The sequence below is a fragment of the Euphorbia lathyris genome, chromosome 10 (assembly GCF_963576675.1).
Source record: "Euphorbia lathyris chromosome 10, ddEupLath1.1, whole genome shotgun sequence".
In the NCBI taxonomy this organism is placed as follows: domain Eukaryota; kingdom Viridiplantae; phylum Streptophyta; class Magnoliopsida; order Malpighiales; family Euphorbiaceae; genus Euphorbia; species Euphorbia lathyris.
In genome coordinates this window covers 45,731,569-45,752,657 of record NC_088919.1, presented here as the reverse complement: position 1 = coordinate 45,752,657, position 21,089 = coordinate 45,731,569, and the positions used below count along the sequence as shown (strand labels likewise).

At 31.4% G+C, this 21,089-nt stretch overlaps 1 protein-coding gene across 3 annotated transcripts; it reads right to left on the bottom strand.

Moving 5' to 3' along the window:
- Positions 1–6,379: 6,379 nt before the first annotated feature.
- On the bottom strand, positions 6,380–11,653 carry LOC136209537 (uncharacterized). 3 transcript variants are annotated; one of them, XM_066001031.1, is made up of 8 exons: positions 11,526–11,650; positions 11,308–11,405; positions 9,643–10,107; positions 9,283–9,451; positions 8,836–9,121; positions 7,661–7,824; positions 7,205–7,284; positions 6,380–7,095 (listed from the first exon to the last, which is right to left on the bottom strand). In XM_066001031.1, the coding sequence occupies exons 2-8, from the start codon at positions 11,392–11,394 to the stop codon at positions 6,862–6,864; spliced, it is 1,485 nt and encodes a 494-aa protein (XP_065857103.1). In that variant the 5' UTR covers positions 11,395–11,405; positions 11,526–11,650; the 3' UTR covers positions 6,380–6,861. The 3 variants fall into 3 exon arrangements, with proteins under 3 accessions (XP_065857103.1, XP_065857101.1, XP_065857104.1); XM_066001029.1 differs by having other exon boundaries at positions 11,308–11,651; XM_066001032.1 differs by lacking the exon at positions 7,205–7,284 and having other exon boundaries at positions 6,890–7,095; positions 11,308–11,653.
- Positions 11,654–21,089: the final 9,436 nt, after the last annotated feature.

Below are 21,089 nucleotides of genomic sequence, written 5' to 3'. Positions count from 1 at the left end.
TTCGGTGGTGTTCGTTTGGTTCTTTTTTATTGTTTTACTCTAAATAGTAGGTATATAGTGTTCGATTTGGATTGAGAATTAACTCTTGATAGCAAATATTTATCACCTGAACCAAACCGTGAGAAAATCAAGTTAAATTTAGGGCATGTTTGGGTCTAGTATTGTTAGTTATTTGCTATTGTTGGTAGATGTTAGATCGTTCCCTAATTTTCCTTTTAGTGTCCGCTTGGTTTTTCTTTTTGTTATTTTATGTCAAACAATATATATTAAGTGGTTTATTAGAATTGACGATTAAGAAGCAATTGTTTATAGTTATTTTAGAAAGAAAATCATACGATTAAGAAGCATATGTTAATAGCTATTTTAGAAATTAAAGCCCGATAAAAGCTTTTATTATAATCTCTTAAACACACTAACATACAAACTTTATGATGCGGATAAATTCGATGTGGACGGTTTTAGTCGTAAACCGACAAAAAACACATACTTCTCAAACCTAGCTTGACGGGTGAGTAACCCTAAAAGGATAGAAATCCAAAAGCTCCTTAGGAGGCTATAATTTTAATTCATCAAAAAAGAAAATCATTTAAAATTTACGGGCATCAACAGATGGCTAATATAACAATAAATCTGAGGATTTAATATGACAAATTGAGCTAATTATATACATTATTAAAAAAGTTATCTTTTCGGTGATGAATTATGTCATTTCTAATGTACATGTGCGTTATATTATTGCTTATTAATAATAGATTAAAGATGTGTATACGTATGAAATATATATGTATCATATTTTGTATGTGTTAGATGAACAAAATTCTAAATATTTTCTTGAATTTAGAGGTATTTTAACTCTAAATCTATTTTGAAGTCGTAAAAAAACTCTTTAAATTTTTCTATTTGATTTGATATGTAATCAGTGCATAATATGTATTAAACTAATGTTTGAAATTACACTCAATTGTGGTGATAATATTGGGATATTTTGGTGGTATTATTCCATGTGAAAAGGGAGAACAAGGTTTGACTGATTATTGACTTGTATAATGGCTAAGATTTGGATGATATTTTGAATCTATTTTTTCTGGAATAGAATGGGGCACTGATATAGTGGATGATTGCAAAGACTCAAGTATGGAGTGGCCATTGTCTTTCTTAGCACTTGTGCAAGATTTCATCATTAACATTCAATGCTCATTTACCAATAATTTCTGATATTTAGGGATGTAATCTAGTCGAGCCGAACATAAAACTACATAGTTCTATAAAATTACATAGTTTTGAAACCTATAAAACTAAATTTTACACAAAACTATTATTATTTTACACAGTATTTTTCACATGGACCTTGATAACCATGTTAATGAACAATATAATCGAGCTTGCTCATGAGTTTTTGAGCTGAACTTCGTCATGTTCAAACTCAAAGCATTTATAAATTGAACCGAACACATGATCGGGTTTTTATCGAGCCGAACACCAAATTGCTCATGAGCGACTTGACTCGTTTACAGATCATATATTGATACGAATTATTGTAAGCTGATTCGATCCTAATATCAAATTAAAATACCAAATTGATAATTAAATTTGATTTTTGATTAAATCGATTTTATTATTCAATTTCAATTTCAAAATCCAAATTGATCCTTTATCCTAAAGTTGGAGGATAGAAAGATTCTACGGCCACTAATGCATGAGTTTTGTGCAATGGTGGTCATTAGAGTATTTTTTTGATCCAATAAAATCAATGCAGTAGTAAATTTATATTAAGAAAGTCAATATATAACTAGATGGACGATATGAACTATTAAAAAGTTGCCTTGGCTACCATGTGAATAACACTTTACGATATTTTTTGAGTTACGATATTTTTTGATGCATGTCGTCATGTGGAAATTAAAAAAAAGAAAAGCTGAATTAGATCAATTTGAGATATAGATTACGGGTTAGGATATTCAGAAAATACAATATTTTTATTTGCTACGATGTCACCATTAGTTGCCATGTATATTGTAGGATGTTGTTAACATGTCAGTCACATCAACATTTTATTAGTTCAGATCATAAGATCCGACCCATAGTGACTTTATTAATATAAATTTACTACTTAAGTGATCTTATTGGGTCAAAAATTGCTTCATTCATGCACACCTATTCTAAATACCGCAATTTTTTTTAGGATTTTATTATTTACCACCCCCAAATTACTTATCACCGCTTCCTTTTGGACATTTTCGCCCTTTTCATTTTTCCATTCAAAAACTTAATATCCTCTCTCTCCCGAACCAAAAATTGGATTTATGAAAAATGGATCCGAGAACGTCGAGGAAATCGAATAACTACAGTTCCTATTTACACTAATTGAAATTCGTCTCCAAAAACTAACCGATTTAATCAATATATATATAAAAAAATTCATCCAAAATGTGCTAAACGGGTGATTCATACCATTCCGCCTAGGTAGAAACGGATGAACTATCCGTTTCCGTCTAGGCAGAAACGGGTGATCCACCCGTTTCCGCCTAGGCAGAAACGGATATTTCATCTGTTTCTACCTAGGCGGAATGGTGTGAATCACCCGTTTAGCACATTTTGGATGAATTTTTTCTCCGAATCCGGAGATGAAACTCGTGTTTTCGATTCGATTTTCAAATAAAAATACTTATCCGAGGAATCATTAGTCTTTTTTCTTTACCGTGTTTAAGTCCCATGAATGTTGTTCAGGTTTTTGAATTTCGAAGAAATTTAAGAGAATTTTAGTTTTTGAGTTTAAAAAATGAAAAGGACAAAAATGTCCAAAAGAAAGCGGTGATAAGTAATTTAGAAGCGGTAAATAGCAATCCACTTTTTTACCCTAAACTTGGGGTTGTATGATCAAATTGATTCATAATTAAGTTTTCTAAGCATCAATTAAGTTCTCCTATTTGGTATTTATACACCTAAACTAGAAAAGGTCCCTTGCTTCCATTCGAGAGAAAATAAATGTATACTTTATTAGTTTAATTTGGACTAAATGAAATAAAAACGAAGGTGTTAAGAAAAAGAAATGATTATTTGGTCTTGAATAGTCAGTTCCTTGGAAAATTGTTGAATAAGAGCATATTATGGATTAGAATTATTTTCTGATCATCTCTACGAACTCAAAGTGTGATTAATATACTTTTTATCAAGATATATATAGTAATATTCAAATATACGGTTATTATAACCATCTACTCTATTTATAACTCCAAAAAATATTATTTTTAACAAATAATATTTTATTATGATTATATGAATTTTTACGTATAATTTATATTATTATAATATTAATTTTCACATATCATTTCTATTATTTTTATCAAGTATTTTTAATTTTTCTAGTATTTTTATTACATATAAATTTAATTCGTATAATTATAATTTAATATTTAAATGTGAAACCCATATTATTATAATTTAATAAAAATTAAAAATTAAAATTCATCCAAATAGTAGGTAAAATTAATCAAATATACCCAAAAATTAAACAAAGCAAATTAAAAAATTATAATAGTTAAACCAATCTTTTCAAAATTTCGATAGCGCATAGTTAAAATTGATCTTCTTTAGAAACGTTGTGATTAAATTTATATCATTTCATATGTTAGGACTAAATTTACAATTTGTTTGAAACATTTTGGGTAAGTTTGACCATTTTCCCGATTACTTAATAACCTTCGAAATAAATTTATTAAATAATAAGCTAAATTTTAAAAAGAAAATAATTTGAAACATACAAACTACAATACAAAAACTTCAGGCATATAATAATAATATTAATAATAATAGTTTGGTTTTAGATGTTGAATTCGAGGTCTAGTATAGGTAGAAAATTTTAATGGGGAGAAGATCCATCTAAAAGGTGGTAACGATTCTCAAACCGAAAAATTTAAATGATGGGCAGTGGCAGCTTTTTGTTGGGTTTTCAATTGTTTCAACTCTTTTTTTTTTCTCTATTGTTAAATTTTAATTTTATTACTATGCAAATTGAAAACTTGCTATACATATGGAAACAAGTTAGAACCACATCGTTTAGCTGCTAGTTAGATGGGCAGCTTTGTAAAAAAAAACATTAGGAAGGATAAAAATGGAACTAATTCTTAAGGGTAAATTTGGAAGAAATTAGATTTTTTTTTTAAATTGATACTGTTCACCAACCTTCACTTTTATAAATATATATAATTTTATTTTGAGATATACTATACAAGCCAAATTTATCTTTTATCCAAATTCGAAAAGGGTCAATTCATCAACTGTTTTACCCTTTCCGGTTTAATTGGATGGAAGAGTTTTGGAGGGTTGGAGGTTTAGAAAGATTAACTATGAATTAAAGGCAAAACACACCATTGGCCCTATTCAAAATTTGTGTGTTTGATCCTTGACTTACTATTTGGTTACATTTGGCCCCTTATCTATTCAAATTGGTAAAATCAAACCCAAAATGGATAGAAAGTTAACTAAAATTTGATTTTGTTACACATAAACAATGTATTGTGGTATTAGTAAAAATTCTAAAATCTTATTAAGTCTAAAATGGTATTTTACATCCAACCCAATTTAGTCCTCATCGGTCGTTCTCATGCGATTTCTTCTTTGCCGGCGTCTTTTCTTTCCTGATTCCTTCGAAATTAACAATGAGCTTGAAGATTTCTGCAAATAATATGTTGTAGAGCTCTTATATCAATTCCAGCATACCATCACCTTCCAAAGCCAACGAGATCTTCTCATGACCTTGCCCAGTTTCCGGTTAAAAAATGGTGGAAGTACGAATGGCGGCGGCGCGGCGGCAAGTTTGTCTAACCGACAAATTTTGTGAAACACAAGGAGAGTTTGCTCCATTAATGCTTCTTCTTCCGAGATAGAAGCTTTTGCTACCAATATTGCTTTATCTAAACCTGCTAACAAAATTGATCTGAGATAGAAGCTTTTGCTACCAATATTGCTTTATCTAAACCTGCTAACAAAATTGATCAGATAAATCCATAAATATGTTCGTAGAAGAGAAATGATGAGAAACGAACGAATCATAGAAGAGAAGACGCCGTGAAGAAGAAATCACAGGAGAACGACTGTGGAGGAATAAATTGGATTGGATGTAAAATACCATTTTAGACTCAATAAGGTTTTAGAATTTTTACTAATGCCACAACAGATTGTTTATGTGTAACAGAATCAAACCTCAGTTAACTTTCCATCCATTTTGGGTTTGATTTTACTAATTTGGATAGGTAAGGGGCCAAATGTGACCAAATAATAGGTCAAAGGCCAAAAACACAAATTTTAGATAGGTTAGGAGCCAAATGGTGTGTTTTGCCATGAATTAAATTTATGTTAACCTTCCTAAATCTTTTTCCGTAAATTAACTTTCTAAACTCTTTATCCAATCAAAACGTAAAGAGCTCATTTAAGGTTTATTGTTCTTTCCACTATCATAATAATAATATACAAAAATACATCAATTATTGTTAACAAACGTATTTTTATTCTTGACATTATAATTGGTACAGTTGATAATCTACAGCAAATTCTACATGTTCATTAAGGTGCATGTGATCAATACTGGATAATCTAATATTAATAAATTGAACTAATTTTTGACATCATTAAAAAATTTAAATATTATGTTTACGTATTCTTACACTAGTTTTATCTATCATTTGGGTTAAAAAAGTAAAAGTTTTATGTTTTTTACAATTTTAAAATAAGGTTGAGGGTGAAATGATTTTAAACTCAAAAAAAAAAAAAAATCTAAGTATTTAAATTGTCCAACACGTGTAGAATACGTTAGAAGAATCCGGAAACATGGATCTCACATGATGTCACGTGTGTCTACGTGTCTTTGATCTATTAGTGATGAGTGATAACATGACATATGTAAAGTAAAATAACAAAATCCATGGCTGGAAAAAAGACTTCGATCGAAATTAGTTCAACTTGCGATCAGTAGACCTTCAATTGTATCATTTATGACATCAAAGGTAAAATTACTTTTTTGAAATCTCGATCTAGGAATCGTGACAAACGCTGAGAAATGAGTAGCAAGTCTAATAGACAAATGTTACAAGAGAGAAACTACACATTAATGATAACAATAAACATACTACTACGACTATAAATCAAAACACTATTCCATACAGTCTCTAATAGATGTCATTTAAAACCAATAAAATATTAATTAGACTATTAAAATGACCAATTTACTCTTAAAGTTTTTCTCCTAAAACTCTACTTGTACCTTAATTAGAATTATTTGTATTAAATACCTCTTTTTATCATACATAAAAAAGCAAATTTGAATTTTTTTTATATAAAAAAATGCATTAATAATATAAAACGTCATATAAAAAACAACAAATTAATAATCCTAAAACACGATCTAGGAAACTACATTAGTTACCCTGAAGGAAGAACTTAAACTACAACTCTATACATGAATCTCACAATTATAAACATTTATTTGTCAAGAGATTTTTGGTTTTCCTGTCTTGAGAATACACTCAGATTTTGCTGGTAAATGGCTATACATTTCCCAAAATTCTTTCTTTTCAGGAACAAAAAATGAAGGCAGTGTAAATCAAAGCTTTTATCTGAGTAAAAGCACACTAAATAACTTGAAAAAAAACAGGAAGATGCCATATACAATCTGCACAAACATATAATTTACATTCAATCCAACCACAGCCTGTCGTAGCTATGCCACTGAGCGCGTCCCCAACTGGCCCAACCATTGCTACTTCCATTCAACATTCCTCACTGAAGCCTTCAATGTTCGGTCCAGTTAGTCTACGAGCCAACTGCTTCCGCCTTATGTAATGCATCACGAAGCTCGTGAAATTATCATCTGTTTGTGGTTTGTGGACCTCCAGCTCCAGTTTCATCTGGTTGATGGGCAGAATTAGTCTCGTTTTGATTAGCAGATGAAGCGGGAACTTGATCAAGCCTTTCGTTCGGGTGAGCGACCAAAGTGTTCCTCCATTTGATAATCTCAGCTAGAAGAGAACTACCACACATTGTAACTCCAAACCCGGTGAACGTGGCAAGAAGAACCGATAAAACGGCCTGCATATGAAACTGCATGTGCCACAAAAACATAGAGTGACTCAGGATTGAAAGAAAGAAAAAAGGCATAAAAAATTCGTGTTAGGTTCGTGGCTACTTCTACAGACGGATAATCACTCACCAATGAGTAGTAAAGATGAGCTGATAGGACAACCAAACCGAATTGAACAGTTGCATAAACGCATACATATCTTCTTCTCACTAACCAGAAAATTGAAACAAAATCAAGTGACAATCAGATGTTCAAATTAACTGAAACCTATGTTGCAGGGAAACTCTTTTTCATTAGCATTTCCGCTTTTCGTGTCTGTTTCCATTACGGTTTCCTAGCTATATTTTTTTAGAAATAACGTTTCCAGTGTCCGTTTCTGTTTCCGTGCAATATAGTCTGAAACAGAACAATTGTTGTTTGAACATAAATGGAAACCTATGTTGCATGGACACGGACACGGACACGGAAAACATTATTTCTAAAACATATAAAATAGCTTTCAAACAAAAACGGACATGGACATGAAACACAAAACACTACTAAAGAGGAGTGTCCGTACAACATAGATGGAAACCAAAGCCTTACCCATTGTTGTGGATGTCATGGATGCAAGAAGTCCCATTATACAGGAAAAAGGGAGAGAAATGGCTATTGCACCAGACCCGAGTTTCCCTACTAGAAGCTGCTCCAGGAAACAAAAGTAAGCAAGCATGCTCACAATCACTAGAACAGGAACATCCTGCCAAACCCTGAAAACATTTTTAATTATGTTAAACCATCTTCCAAGACGATCTTTCAAAATTATAACACATTTCAGCTTAGATTACTGTTTGAATTTGAACACCCGAGGAAGGAGCGACCCTAAGTGAAGGCAATGAGGTAGGAATGAACTGAATCCCACATCAGAAATGGAGCGGGAGTAACTAGGGTGTATTAGTAAGGTGTGTTTCCAATACACGTGGACGAGTTTTAAAGCTATGAGGTTCAAGGTGTTAGATTTGGATCAAAGCGAACAATATTTAGTGGTATTACTATTAGACCATGCTGTTATAGCTTAAATCAGCTAGAGGCGGCAATTGTGCACACAACCGACCAAGAAAGTAGTGGATTATTGTTTTATTAAACCAGGTAACGTGTCAGTTTTAGGTTGATACAAATTGACACGCAAATTTTTGTTTGGGTTAAGGTTGACCTCTTAACTCGAAAATTACACAAATATTTAAAATCATTATTATTTCCTCTCATGTTTATACATGTCACCGAAGTAATAAAATTACAATTATCACCAGCTGTCACCAGCAAACACGAAATCTCCCTTACGTTTACATGTCAAATAAAGATAATAAAATTCATCTAGACATATAAACACATTGCACGAACCCAACATAATATGAGCGGATTAGAGATTTGTTAAATAAATTTTGGGTCAAACTTTTGGAGGGTCAGAGTTAACCTCTTAATCTAAAAATGACATAAACATTTAGAAGTATTACTATATCCTCCTATATTTTTAAACATCGCCCCATAAATGGAGATACTATAATAGATATAATATAACCCTCTATCTCGATAGGAAAACAACTCAAATCTGATTGGATTGACACGGTTATGATATAGAATTTTTGGATTGGGTTAGGATTGACTCACTTGACACTAACCCAATAAATGACATGACACGAGTACGACCCACTTGAACAAATTGCCACCCCTAAAATGAGCTTCTTACAATGCATAGCAGAAGAAGAAAAAGCTTTACTTGCCTATATGGAGAAACCTCAGCTGAACGAGCTCTATTTCCTCGGTAATTTTGAATGCGTAAAAGGGTAACTGGCAGGTTCTTAACCTCTTGTTTGCACACATCACATGTTTTGTTACCTTTAATGCTAAACCATTTTACAGCACATTCCTGATGAGCTAGAGCAAGTTCGCCTTTGCAGCTGCATTCCATTTTGAGACTTTCACCGCCTTCTGCTAGTTCGACTAGGCAGATTCTGCAGACAGCTTCTTCTTCTGCTATATCTTCAGCACTACCATCATTGTTTTCATCTGAACCACAAGACTAAGATAAGGCAAATGTTGGTTATCACAACTTCACAACATGCATTACGAAATGCATATGCAATTAGTAGCTATTCAAATACTTTAACCCGTTTTGACACCCCGTGCAGTTGAGAAAAAGATCGAAACAATAATGGTAATGAAATTACCCAAGTCATCCTTCGGAAATGCGGTTGGTGCTGTGACAATCGCCTCAGCTGCACGTGGAGTAGCTGGGATTACACGAAATATGCCACCTGAAGAATCCATTTGCCTTCCTTCTCTGTTAAACACAGGCACAGAACGTGAACGATGAATAGGTTTTTGGACATCCGGTTTCTGTGAAATGGACACATTAGAACTTCTCAGAGTTGAAAAGAAAACAAATTTACAGTATAAACACGTAATAGGATCTTGATCAGCTTCTGCAATTATGAATGAATTGAACATTTTCATCACAACTATGTTTAACATTTTCAATTAGACTGTGAATTATGATGTTTTGAGATTTAAACTGGAGTGATACTCACGCAAGAACTCGATGGATTGAATCCACAGCCTCCGTGTGTGGACTCCGGATTTGAGTGAGCAATCGGGGTAACAGGCAAGGACGATGTTCTCTTCCCCCTTGGTGAAAAAAATGACATTGTCCTAGAAAGGAAAGGCCTTTTCTCTGTTGAACCTCCTAGTGCTAATACAGCAGCCTTCTCAATATCTGCAGTGGTGTTCCGATATTTGAAACTAAACTTCGGCAAGAGACTTCTTATGTTTGATCTGTTTTTCGCTGTTGAGTAATCCGGGGCAAAGCTGGGACTTGGCATGGGGGAAAAGTTGACCCTCTTGGGGGTAAGATTTGGTGTGGAAGGCATCGGAATCGCCACGAAACCTTCTTCTGTATTATCCAAGTTTCTTAATGGTATATTTAGAACAAGATCTTGTCTTCTATGTTGTTGAGTCTGTGTGTTTTCCTCAACTATTTCTGTTGAATCTCCAACCTAAAAAGGAGAAACGGGGAACCTTAGATACATCAAGACATAACATATGTTGAAATTCTGCAAAACAATCTTTAGTAAGATCATAAACAAATGAGCAAAATGGAAGATAATCAACTAATCAAGAAACCAAATACATCAAATATGAAGGATATGACATACAACCACAACAACAAAGCCTTAGTCCCGAAATGATTCGGGTTCAGCTAAAATGAACCATCATACAAAACCGTGAAATCAAGTCGTGTCAGCGACACAAATTCTCTCCCTCCACTCCGTCCTATCCACTACCATATTTTCCTCAATCCCCAATAAACTCATGTCATACAGGTGAATCCTGAATCCATCACTAGTTACATGATGAAACATATAACAAAAACAGAGAAAATAAAATGGAAGTGAATTTTTTTTACAGGGATTTCCTCCTGGAACCAAATTGATCACAAGCAATATTCCATCAAGAACTCGAGGGCATTTTTTTATAATTAATCTAATTACTCGTTTCGAAACTTGTCAGCCATCCTTAAGGTTAAGGTGTATCCAGTGGCGAATACAGGATTGATCCATTGGGGGGCCGATTTTACACATGCTTGCGTAAAAGAAAAAAATTGCTAAATCGAGTTTGCTCAAAAAAAAATTCGTACCAATGTAAACTTCTCAAAATTAAGCTAGATTTGGACTACAAAAAGTAAGATTGAATCGTTTTGAACAACCTTAGAGAAATTTATCTCCAATAGTATATTAATCTAGTTGAATTTTATAATCAAATACAAACTCAATGAGTTAATTAACCACTCCGAAAGCATATAGCCCGAAGTTTCATGATTGGAGCTTAGCCTTAATTTGTTGGAAACAGGGGCCGAAACCATCCATAACAGGGTAGTTTTAACAGCCGGGGACGGGAAACATCCTTGGTAGGGGTAGTTCCGGTGGCCGGGGGCCTGTCCTCTCCTAAATCAAAGTTTGATGCATACACTCGATTTAAGAACCTTAACAAATCAAGTCAACCTTAATTGAAGTGCATTTAGCACAAAACACACCACAAACTACGCAAAAATCTATAATTTCTGAACAATAAATAAACGCCATACTTATATTAACAGAAAGAAAAAGAAATTGCAGCTAATGTGCAAATAAAAAAAGGAAAATCCAAGAATTCTGTAATAGCAAATGCATAAGAAACATAAAAGAGTAATTAATTACCCTTTGAATTGGAGGTTGAGCAATTGCTTGACTCGAAGATGATGACTCATTGAACTCATTATTTACACCTCCTTCTTCATTACCCATTTCTTAAAAAACTGAACTCCTGCCCCAGAATTTGTAGATGTCACAGTTGCTAATCGAAATTGAGCTAAAAAAACAAACTTTAATGGAGAAAACCTTGGAACCTGAAAAGGGAAAGTAGAAAACTTGCATACGTTTTTTGGGAGAGAAGACAGAAGAGCGGTAGGAGGGAAGAGAGGAGACGGCAAATTGCCAAGTAATTTCCGAATTGTATATTTCCTTTTCTGTTTTTTAGATTCTCAGTTTTTGCCTTTTGGGGTGACAACTATTTGAGTATAATATAAACTCAGCCATTAGCTGATTAGGTAAGTGATTGTCAACCCAAATCATCATTATTTAGGGTTAATAATTGCCTAAATTACATAGATAGTCACTCAACTTTAACTTTATTATTATTACAATTATTTAACTTTGAGATCGGATATAAAAGTCACACAGTTTTACCAAAGACATGAACACTATGGTTAACAATCTCAAAAAAGAAAAAAAAAATTGTTTAAGACCACATTTTTCATAAAATCAAATTTTTTATTTTCCAAAATTATCATATTCGAAATTTTCTCCCTCTATTCCACTTTTTAGAATAACATAAACAATTAATTCTTAGTCATTTAAAAGCATCAAAATACATGTCATCTTTAATAATACTCCTCGTACTCACTTTTTATTTATTTTTTATCATTAATTTTTTTTATGTATTATTATATACGAATACAGAGAGAATAGAGAATCATCAAATAAAAATTATTAATAAAAAATGAAATAAGAATAAGATTAGGAGTAGGAAGAGACTCTTCAATAATAGAGATTGAAAAAAATACTCTTAATGATTTAAAAAGTTACTAAGAGTTTTTTGAAGTTGTTTTTTAGTCCAAACTCCTCGTAATTTAACTTAAAAGCCTAACACATTTAGTTTCTTGAAGATGCTCTAAATAATTAGTTTCTTTTTCATGACAAAAAAAATTCAAGAATTAAAATTATTTAGAATGTTATTTTTATCAATTCTATAATGAAAGGTTGCTTCTTATTTAGAGGATCAAATGTTAAAAAGTTTTATGTTATTAAAAGACAAAGTTAAGTGACTTTTATGTTCGGTTTTAAAGTTAAGTGATTATAATGTTAGTAAAAGAAAAGTTGAATGGTCATGATTGTAATTAATCCATTAATAACTTATTGTTTTTTCCAAAAAAATTAACTTATTGTTTTTGTTCATTATTTATTATTTATAATTTATTTGATTAATCGGTTTGAGATTCAGGTTTGAGATTCAGTAGACATTTTTCTGTGATTTTTTCCAATTGAAAGTTTAATTACATACTGATATGGTTGAATCCAGAAAGTTTATCTGAAATTTGCAATTGGACAACAATAAGGTCAAATATGTCGTTGTCCTGCTAACCCGCTCAGATCTTTTGAGACTTTCAAGTCGGGTCCCCAAAACAGAATCAGTTTTGACCCGTTTTATTATATATGGTACCAACATATTTTTTTCTAGATGCTGGTTCGGATTTTGTAAATGCCACATAACAAATTAATGTTTGCCTAATATTTCATACTAACCAAATTTTTTATACCTAATGTTTCAAGTAAAATAATAAAAATAACCTATGAAAAGAAGAAACAAATTAGCACATATAATTTGACCATTTGATTCTTGTTTTTTAATTTATTTTACTGTTTTAGTCTAAACAAATATATATAAAAGTGTTTAATTATAAATGAAAACTAAATATTTAAGTATAAAAATTTGCTTAAATTTTTTTAACTAACATATATTAGGAGGTATAATAATAACAAATAACTAATAAAAAAAACAACTAAACCAATTATATATATATAAAAAAAAACTACACCAAACGTATGCTAAATATTTTATTTTTTTCATACATAATTAGTTTTTCATTTTTTTCGAAATCATACATAATTAGTTAGTTATATAAAAACAAATAGACAATCCTTATCATCTTATAAATTATCTAACCTAACAAACAAGATTACAAGATTAATTTTATTCTTTTCCCTAATTTGAATATTATATATCAAAGAATCATACTATATCTTTCAGAATAAAATAATTATTTAATAGGATAGGACTTATCCTAAATAAATCCCTTCCTGTCTCTACCATTGTCCTTATTTAGTATTTACAAATTTTATTGTTGACAATTTTATCATATGAGTTTTAAAGTTTATTAAATTATTTATTTTTATTTTACTATATATATATTATCCATATCATTTTGCAAAAACTTCCAAATTACATCCTTATTTACTCTAAAAGAGAATTTTATTATTAATGTAAACAAATCTTATAAATATGCCACAATAATTAAGTAAAAAGTAATTTTTAGTATGCAAATTAGAATTTTGGAAGGTAAATATTAATAGTTGTGAAAACTTCGATAAGAAGTTAAGGTGTTGTATAATATGCACGCGTAAGGAATTACACTATATATATATGCACTTGTATAAAACGAGACTTGTTCGACAAAAAAGAAAAGAAAAAAGACTTGTCATAAAGTGTCTGAATTACAAAACTTGAGTATATTTGAATTAGTTAGTTAGGTGCTATAAAGATGACAATTGTCATAACTCCTTTAAGTGTCACCAAAAAATTAACTAATTGATGAAGGTAAAGATAAGGACCAAAATGAATGATTGGAATTGTTTAAGGGCTAAAAAAGATATTCTCTACAATCCCCTTCAAGATGGAACTATTAAAACATGTGGATATTGGAAAGAGCATGAGTCATGTGTTCAAGGCTCAAAGACTTAATAAAAAGGTCTGAGAGTTGTTGTGTATTAGAAATATAAGGTGTATGAATGAATCTATCCCTCCTCTACATGATCTCTAACCAAATGATAATCAGTGTTTACATGTTTGGTTTTATCATGTGAAACTGGATTCTGAGCCATAGTAATAAAATATTTATTGTCACAATAGCCTATAAAAGAAATACTGGTGATCTTACACTTGCCACAATCAGCATCACAGTACGTTGTAATTATTTGTAGCATAAGAACTAGGATAATGTTGGAAAATTGACTTTAGTATTGTTACTATTTGTCAACTTGAAGATTAAAAATATAATGAATAGATGAAGTTTCGAATAACATGTAATATGTCATTGTACTTTGCTCCATGAGATCTTTTCAACAGTATATCATAAGCTCAAAGCAAACAAATAATGAATGAGAAATCGATACTCAAAGTACGCCAATGATTTTCACATTGCTATAGTTTAAGAGAAATTTAAAGGTTTATAAGCTAATTCTTTTTATAAAGCTTTAACTAATTACTAATGAGAAGGCTCTCATACACGCAAAATAGTGCAAATCAAATCTGAATGTGCTTAGGGTAGCATCCACACTTCATGAGCGATAGGAATTCCTGATCGAAATAGGCCCTCTCAGGCTAGCCTCCTTTTGGCCCGGTTTGTAATTTTTTATTTCTCAATAGTTAGAACCTTTTGAATTCTAAAACTATTGTGGTTACAAAAATTGAGTGTTACTTAATTATCATTATAGGAAAACTATTTACTAATTAATTTCATGAATTAACGTTTCACTGTTTCAAGTCATTCAAACATATATCATTCTTTTTCTTCTTTTTTTGATATAAATTGGGACGAGATAAAACTTGGACGGGGCGAGCGACCATGGCCCAAGAACTGAAAAACCTGAATATATTAAAAAAAATGAAAAGTATGAGTTAAACAGGAGAAGGGAAATAAGAACAAACAAAAAGAAAATAAAAAAAAGAGATTTAAGAGAATCTAAGATGACTAATATTACAAATGTCATCATCAATCATCAAATGGAAAAAAGCCGAAGCCGAAGGCCACCAGTTAATTGCCGAAGAGGAAACTCCAAAATTGCAAGAGTATATGCAACTCTATTTCCTTCCCTGTTTCAACTGATGCGGAAATAGATTTCTAGAAATTATCTAGCCACATGCACTTTTCATTATGCTCTTGTCTATTTTGTTCATTTGTTCTTGCTTCTGGTGATAACTTCTCCTCACAAAATAGAGTTCGACGATATTGTTGTTGTATCCTAGGAGACGATTGCTAATAGCGGAAAATCTATCTTAAGAAGATTGTTTTCAGACAGCCCTCAACACCCTCATTCGTCTGTTTGCATTCCAATAAAAGGTTGACAATATATTATAAGTTTATTATTTCTGTAATTTCAATTTAATAAAATTATCGTTATTGTTTCTAATTTTTCTTTTACGAATTGATATTGCTACCAATCTTAAGACAGACTAATATCTTCTAAAGAGGCAGACATAATCTATTTTGAGACTTTGAGTTTTGATACATGATTAACAGAATTGTTTGATGACTATTTTTGAAAAATTATAAAAAAATGAAATTGTTTATTGTTCTTTTCTTTTTTGTTAAGCATATTATAGTTTGATACTAACTTATTTTGTTTGAATGTCAGGAATCACTGAAAATATGCTTGGAGATGGTACCATAATAGGTCTGATTCATGGAATGAGAATATTGTCACTCCTTATGCACTACACATAGTCTTGTCAATGGTAAAGCCCATAAGTCGCAACGAAATGCCAAAAAAATTCACCATTGTGAATTTCAAAATATGGCAGTAGAAAATGTTATTTTATTTTATTATGCTAAACCTTGCTAAGTTTTTGAAGGATGGCTTGTTATCAGAGAGAACAAGGTAGGTGTTATTACCACCTTCAATGTTGTTGAGGCATGGATGCATTCTGACTCATTTGCCGTAGTTACATTTTAAACAGCTTGACTGATGCACTTTACAGTGTTTATCAAGTCAACAAAATGGCAAAGAAACTTAAGAAATATCTAGACCATAAGCATAAATCAAAGGATACAGCAGCAAAAAATTCTTAGTTAGACAGTTCTTGAATTTTACCATGGTAGACTCTAAGAAATTTGTAAGTCATGTGCAATAGCTTCAACTTATTATCCATTAAATCCATATTGAACAAATGGTGAGCATTGAATCTTTTCAAGTGGATATAATGATCATGATAATATCGTTTAAAATCATAAGAGCTCAATTTGGATGACAATAGTTTGTGCCACTGCCTACTGATAGGCTAAAGCATATAACTAATAAGAGCAAACGAACCCTACCATATCAAAAATAAATTTCCTAAAAATAATATCGATCCCACAAAGACTAGTACTTAATGCCCTATTCGTACTCGAAGTATATATTACCAAAGGTATTGGTTAAGTGATTTATTTTTGTTTTTGTACTAAGAAAGCAATTAAACTAGCAAAGCGTTTGAATAATTAATTTATTTAAATATATGAATGGAAGACTAGGATTTTAAGATCCCCGTATGTATGAAATAATATTTTCCATGTCATCCTTGTATAGTGATCAATTAAAGTTAATAAATATCTAGCACCAGTTATGATTTTGCTCTGTAAATCTCCTATAGATCTGCATGAAGAAGTTTAATTTTGCAGTTGCTGTGATGACACTTCTATTAAAAGAAAAGCTATGTTGTTTTGCATAAGGGAAAACTTTACAATCATCATTTGAACAAGAAACTGAAATATCTTCAATGTGATTCAATACTCTCAAAGGTGCATGTCCTAAATGGCAAATTATCTTGGCTCTACTATACATCAATTTGTGTTACAAACCAATGCTTAGTTTTGTTTATGTATGATAGAGAAAAATACTTATTTTCTATCAAGTATAAACCTTTTATCATCCAAGCAACTTCCAATATCTCATGGGAATTAAATTCTGTGAAACACAACTTCAACCTTGCACTGCTGTAACAATTGACTCTGAAGGTAAGCACATCAAACACATTTTGCAACTTCAAACTATATGATAAAACCTTATCTCCATAAACTGAATTTTCTATGAACTTCCATCAAGTAGAATAACATTTTATTGATGAAAATAGCTATCGAATTAACATAATATGACTTTGATAAAGTCACGTGAGAGGTAGATCCACTATCTACAATCCGATAATAAGTTTCAAGTAAATAAGATTTACCATAATATCCTATAAAGGCAGTGAAATTTGTATCTATAATTGGTGTTTCTGCTGCATTATTTCCCTTGAACATCTTGTGTACTTATTTCACCATATAGCTAACATCTTTAGAACGGTAATCATTTGTATCAACATCTTGATCTGAAGAACTATTAATTAAATTCATGCAAATAACATTTTCTCTTGTTTTGAAGAAAAATGAGACAAAGATGAAGCTAGTTCTTTCTTTTTTATTTATTTTCACCCCTCAAGAAGCCTATGATCTTAATACAAGTTGCTATTGTACGCATTGTCATATCACAATGATCATGGAACTTTGCATCCTTGGAATTAACCTCTAATTTATTGATTTTCACCTTGATTTTGTGTGTGTTCCATTCCTCTCAATTATAGAGAAATGAGAAACTTCCATAGTCTGTTCAACAGAAATCTCATTCATTTTTTCCAAATGTTCCAACATGAAAAAACCTTATTAAGAGTTGGAAGATGATCCATTAAAATGATATAATTCCTAACATTATCATATTGTTCATTCAAGTCCATAAAAAAATTGTAATAGATTATCTTCTTCATTCATATATGTTATTATCTAGAAAAGCATTGTAAGCACAAGATCTAGAAAGTCAATTCATCCCAGAAATATTTCAACTTATTGAAATACATCATAATTGAAAGATTATTGAAAAGAAAGGTTAATCTCTCTCTTGATCTAAATTTTTTTAGACCATTGCTTTCCCTAAATCTGTGTGAAATATCTTTCCATGGCTCTCTTGTTGTTGACGCATATTGAAAGTTGTATTATACTTCCTTAGAAATTGAGTTTAAAATCCAAGATTTCACTAGGCAGTCAGTTGTGGACCACTTCTTGAATGCAATTATTCTCTTAGTATGAATATTAAGGTCTTGTAAAATAAACTCAAAACTTCTTTAACCTTCAAGGCTTTTACAGTTGATATGCTCTAAGCCATATAGATTCTTCCATTCAATTAAAAACTAGTAATGAGCATCCCTGAGTTCTATTGATTTTGAACAGAGTTGTTGTTATGTGAATTAGCAATATTATTGTTGTTTGCTTCACAAATTCATTCTAAAATTCTTCATCATTCAATTATTGATATCAAATTTATCTTCTCAACATTGGTGTACATCTTTAAGCTACAAGGATCTCTGATATCGTGTGAAAACTTCAATAAGAAGTTGAAGTCTTGTATAGTATACACACTTAAGGAATTACAAAGTGATAGCGTATATATATACTAATAGGAAAAGAGAATGAAAACTAAGCACAACAGAATTTGTTAACTAGGTGTAAAAGAGAGTACAAGTGTCATAACTCCTTAACTGTCACTAGAAAACTAACTATCGATTTATGTAAAGATAAGGACTATAAAATCAATGACTAGAATTGTTTAAAGACTAAAAATTATATTCTCCTCAATAGTAAATGATTTATCACTACAAGAAAAACGCGAAATAGAGACACAAATTAGAGACACATCTGAAATTGGTCTTAGAATTTGCTACAGGTTCAGACTCAAATCAATTTTATGGTTGCAAAAGTTAGAATTTGATTTGTTCCCATATATAATACTAGAACAGTGTCTCAAGTTTATCTAGTTGCAAACTTGGCAACATAATGTGTTTCTAAAATAATTCATTGTTGCAATATTTGGGTGGCAACAATTTCCGCCAACATTATAGGTTGCTTTTGGTAATCTTAGTGAAAGTAAATAATTGAAAATTAAAATTAATTTTTTACCCTTTAATTAGAGCTGTCTGATTTAATCACAATACAATCTCTCTAACTATCTGATTTCATCAAAGTACAAGGCTAAACAGTAAAACCTCGATTATTTCACCTCTCCTTCATCAACACTATTCTCTTCTCTCACATGTCCTCCATTCTCCTCTTAATTTCAGAGATGCAAACCAATTTCAATGTTAGGGTTCCACATCTTGTTTAATTAACCTCACTCCCGTCGTTCTCTCTTTTCTTTTCCATAACCTATTTTCCTCCCAAGAATCCGCATAAATGGTGCCCAACTTTACTATGTCTTCTGCACTCCTTTTTTCCTCCCCAAAATCTAATTGAAAATTGTTCATTTCCTTGTAAGTGCAGAGTGAAAAAAAAAAAAGATGCGAAGAAAAAGAAGATAAAAAAGGTTTGGAAAAATGTTTGTTAGAGATCATGAGTTAAGAGACATGTAGACGTAGCTAAAATCCTAAACCAAGACTCAAAATCCAATATTTTAGAGAAAGTAAGTTCTTTTTTTCATTTTATTTATCTTTGTGGTTTTTAGCAAAGAATATTGGCTTGTGTGTTTACTCTACCTCCTATTTTGTTGGTCTTCAGTCTCTTGTTAATTAGCATTGATAATCTTTCTGTACTAGGTTTTACAATTTTATGATTTGGGTACTGAAAATCAAAATAAACTAGTTTGATCGTGTCATTTGCAGACAAGTTTGGACTGTTGTTGTTGTTATCTTGTACAACTTATTGGAATGGCCTAATCTCCTAGCTATAAAGGAAAGCTTCAGGTAAATATTTGCTTGCTCAGTTAGCTTTTTCTTTATTACAACTCAGTTAGGTTTTATGTTGTGTGTGCTACTATGTATTTTGTTTGGTGTGTTTATACCTAATCTGATCTGACTTAATACTTGTTTTAGTATTCTCAAAGATGGCTTGGAAAACGGTTTGTTAGAGATTATGAGTCAAGAGACACGTATATATAGCTAAAATCCTATAGCAAAACCCAAAATCCAATATTTTAGAGAAAGTAAGTCTCTTTTTTCATTTTATTTATCTTTGTGGTTTTTAGCAAAGAATATTGGCTTGTGTGTTTACTCTAGCTCCTATTTTGCTAGTCTTCAGTCTTTTGTTAATTAGCATTGATAATCTTTGTGTACTAGGTTTTTCAATTTTATGATTTGGGTACTGAAAATCAAAATAAACTAGTTTGATCGTATCGTTTGCAGACAAGTTTGGACTGTTGTTGTTGCTACCTTGTACAATTTATTGGAATGGCTTAATCTCCTAGCTATAAAGGAAAGCTTCAGGTAAATATTTGCTTGCTCGGTTAGCTTTTTTTTTTGTTACAGCTCAGTTAGGTTTTATGTTGTGTTGTGTGTGCTGCCATGTATTTTGTTTGGTGTGTTTGTACCTAATCTGATCTGACTTTATACTTGTTTTAGTATTCTCAAAGATGGCTTAGTTGGGCTTTTTGAAATCATTTACAAATCTCTGCTAGTTTCATGTCACTATAGGCTTCATTGGTGATCATTCATCTTTTATGTGTTATATAGATACCTCTGTTGTCTGCTTATCATTTACTTTACCAATGTTAACTTTTTCTTCTTAGTTCTCAATTTATTATGTCCTAGAGTTTTGATGCGCGTTTCTAATAGTGTTGTTTTCTACGACGAAATGTATATTACGATGAGTGCGTTACAACTTATGGATGTGATCTTTATAAATGCTTTAACTCTACTAGACGCCACTACTTAGGGGCAAGTGTACCCCGTCGTATCAAGTAATAATCCGGTTAAGACCGGGTATCGAATCCACGTGATTTATAACTACAAGTATTAGACGACTCGGTTTTATACGTTATTTAAGCGGTGAATACTTTAAGGTTGATATGGGGACCAACTACAAACTACTCCTAACTATGTGTGAGGC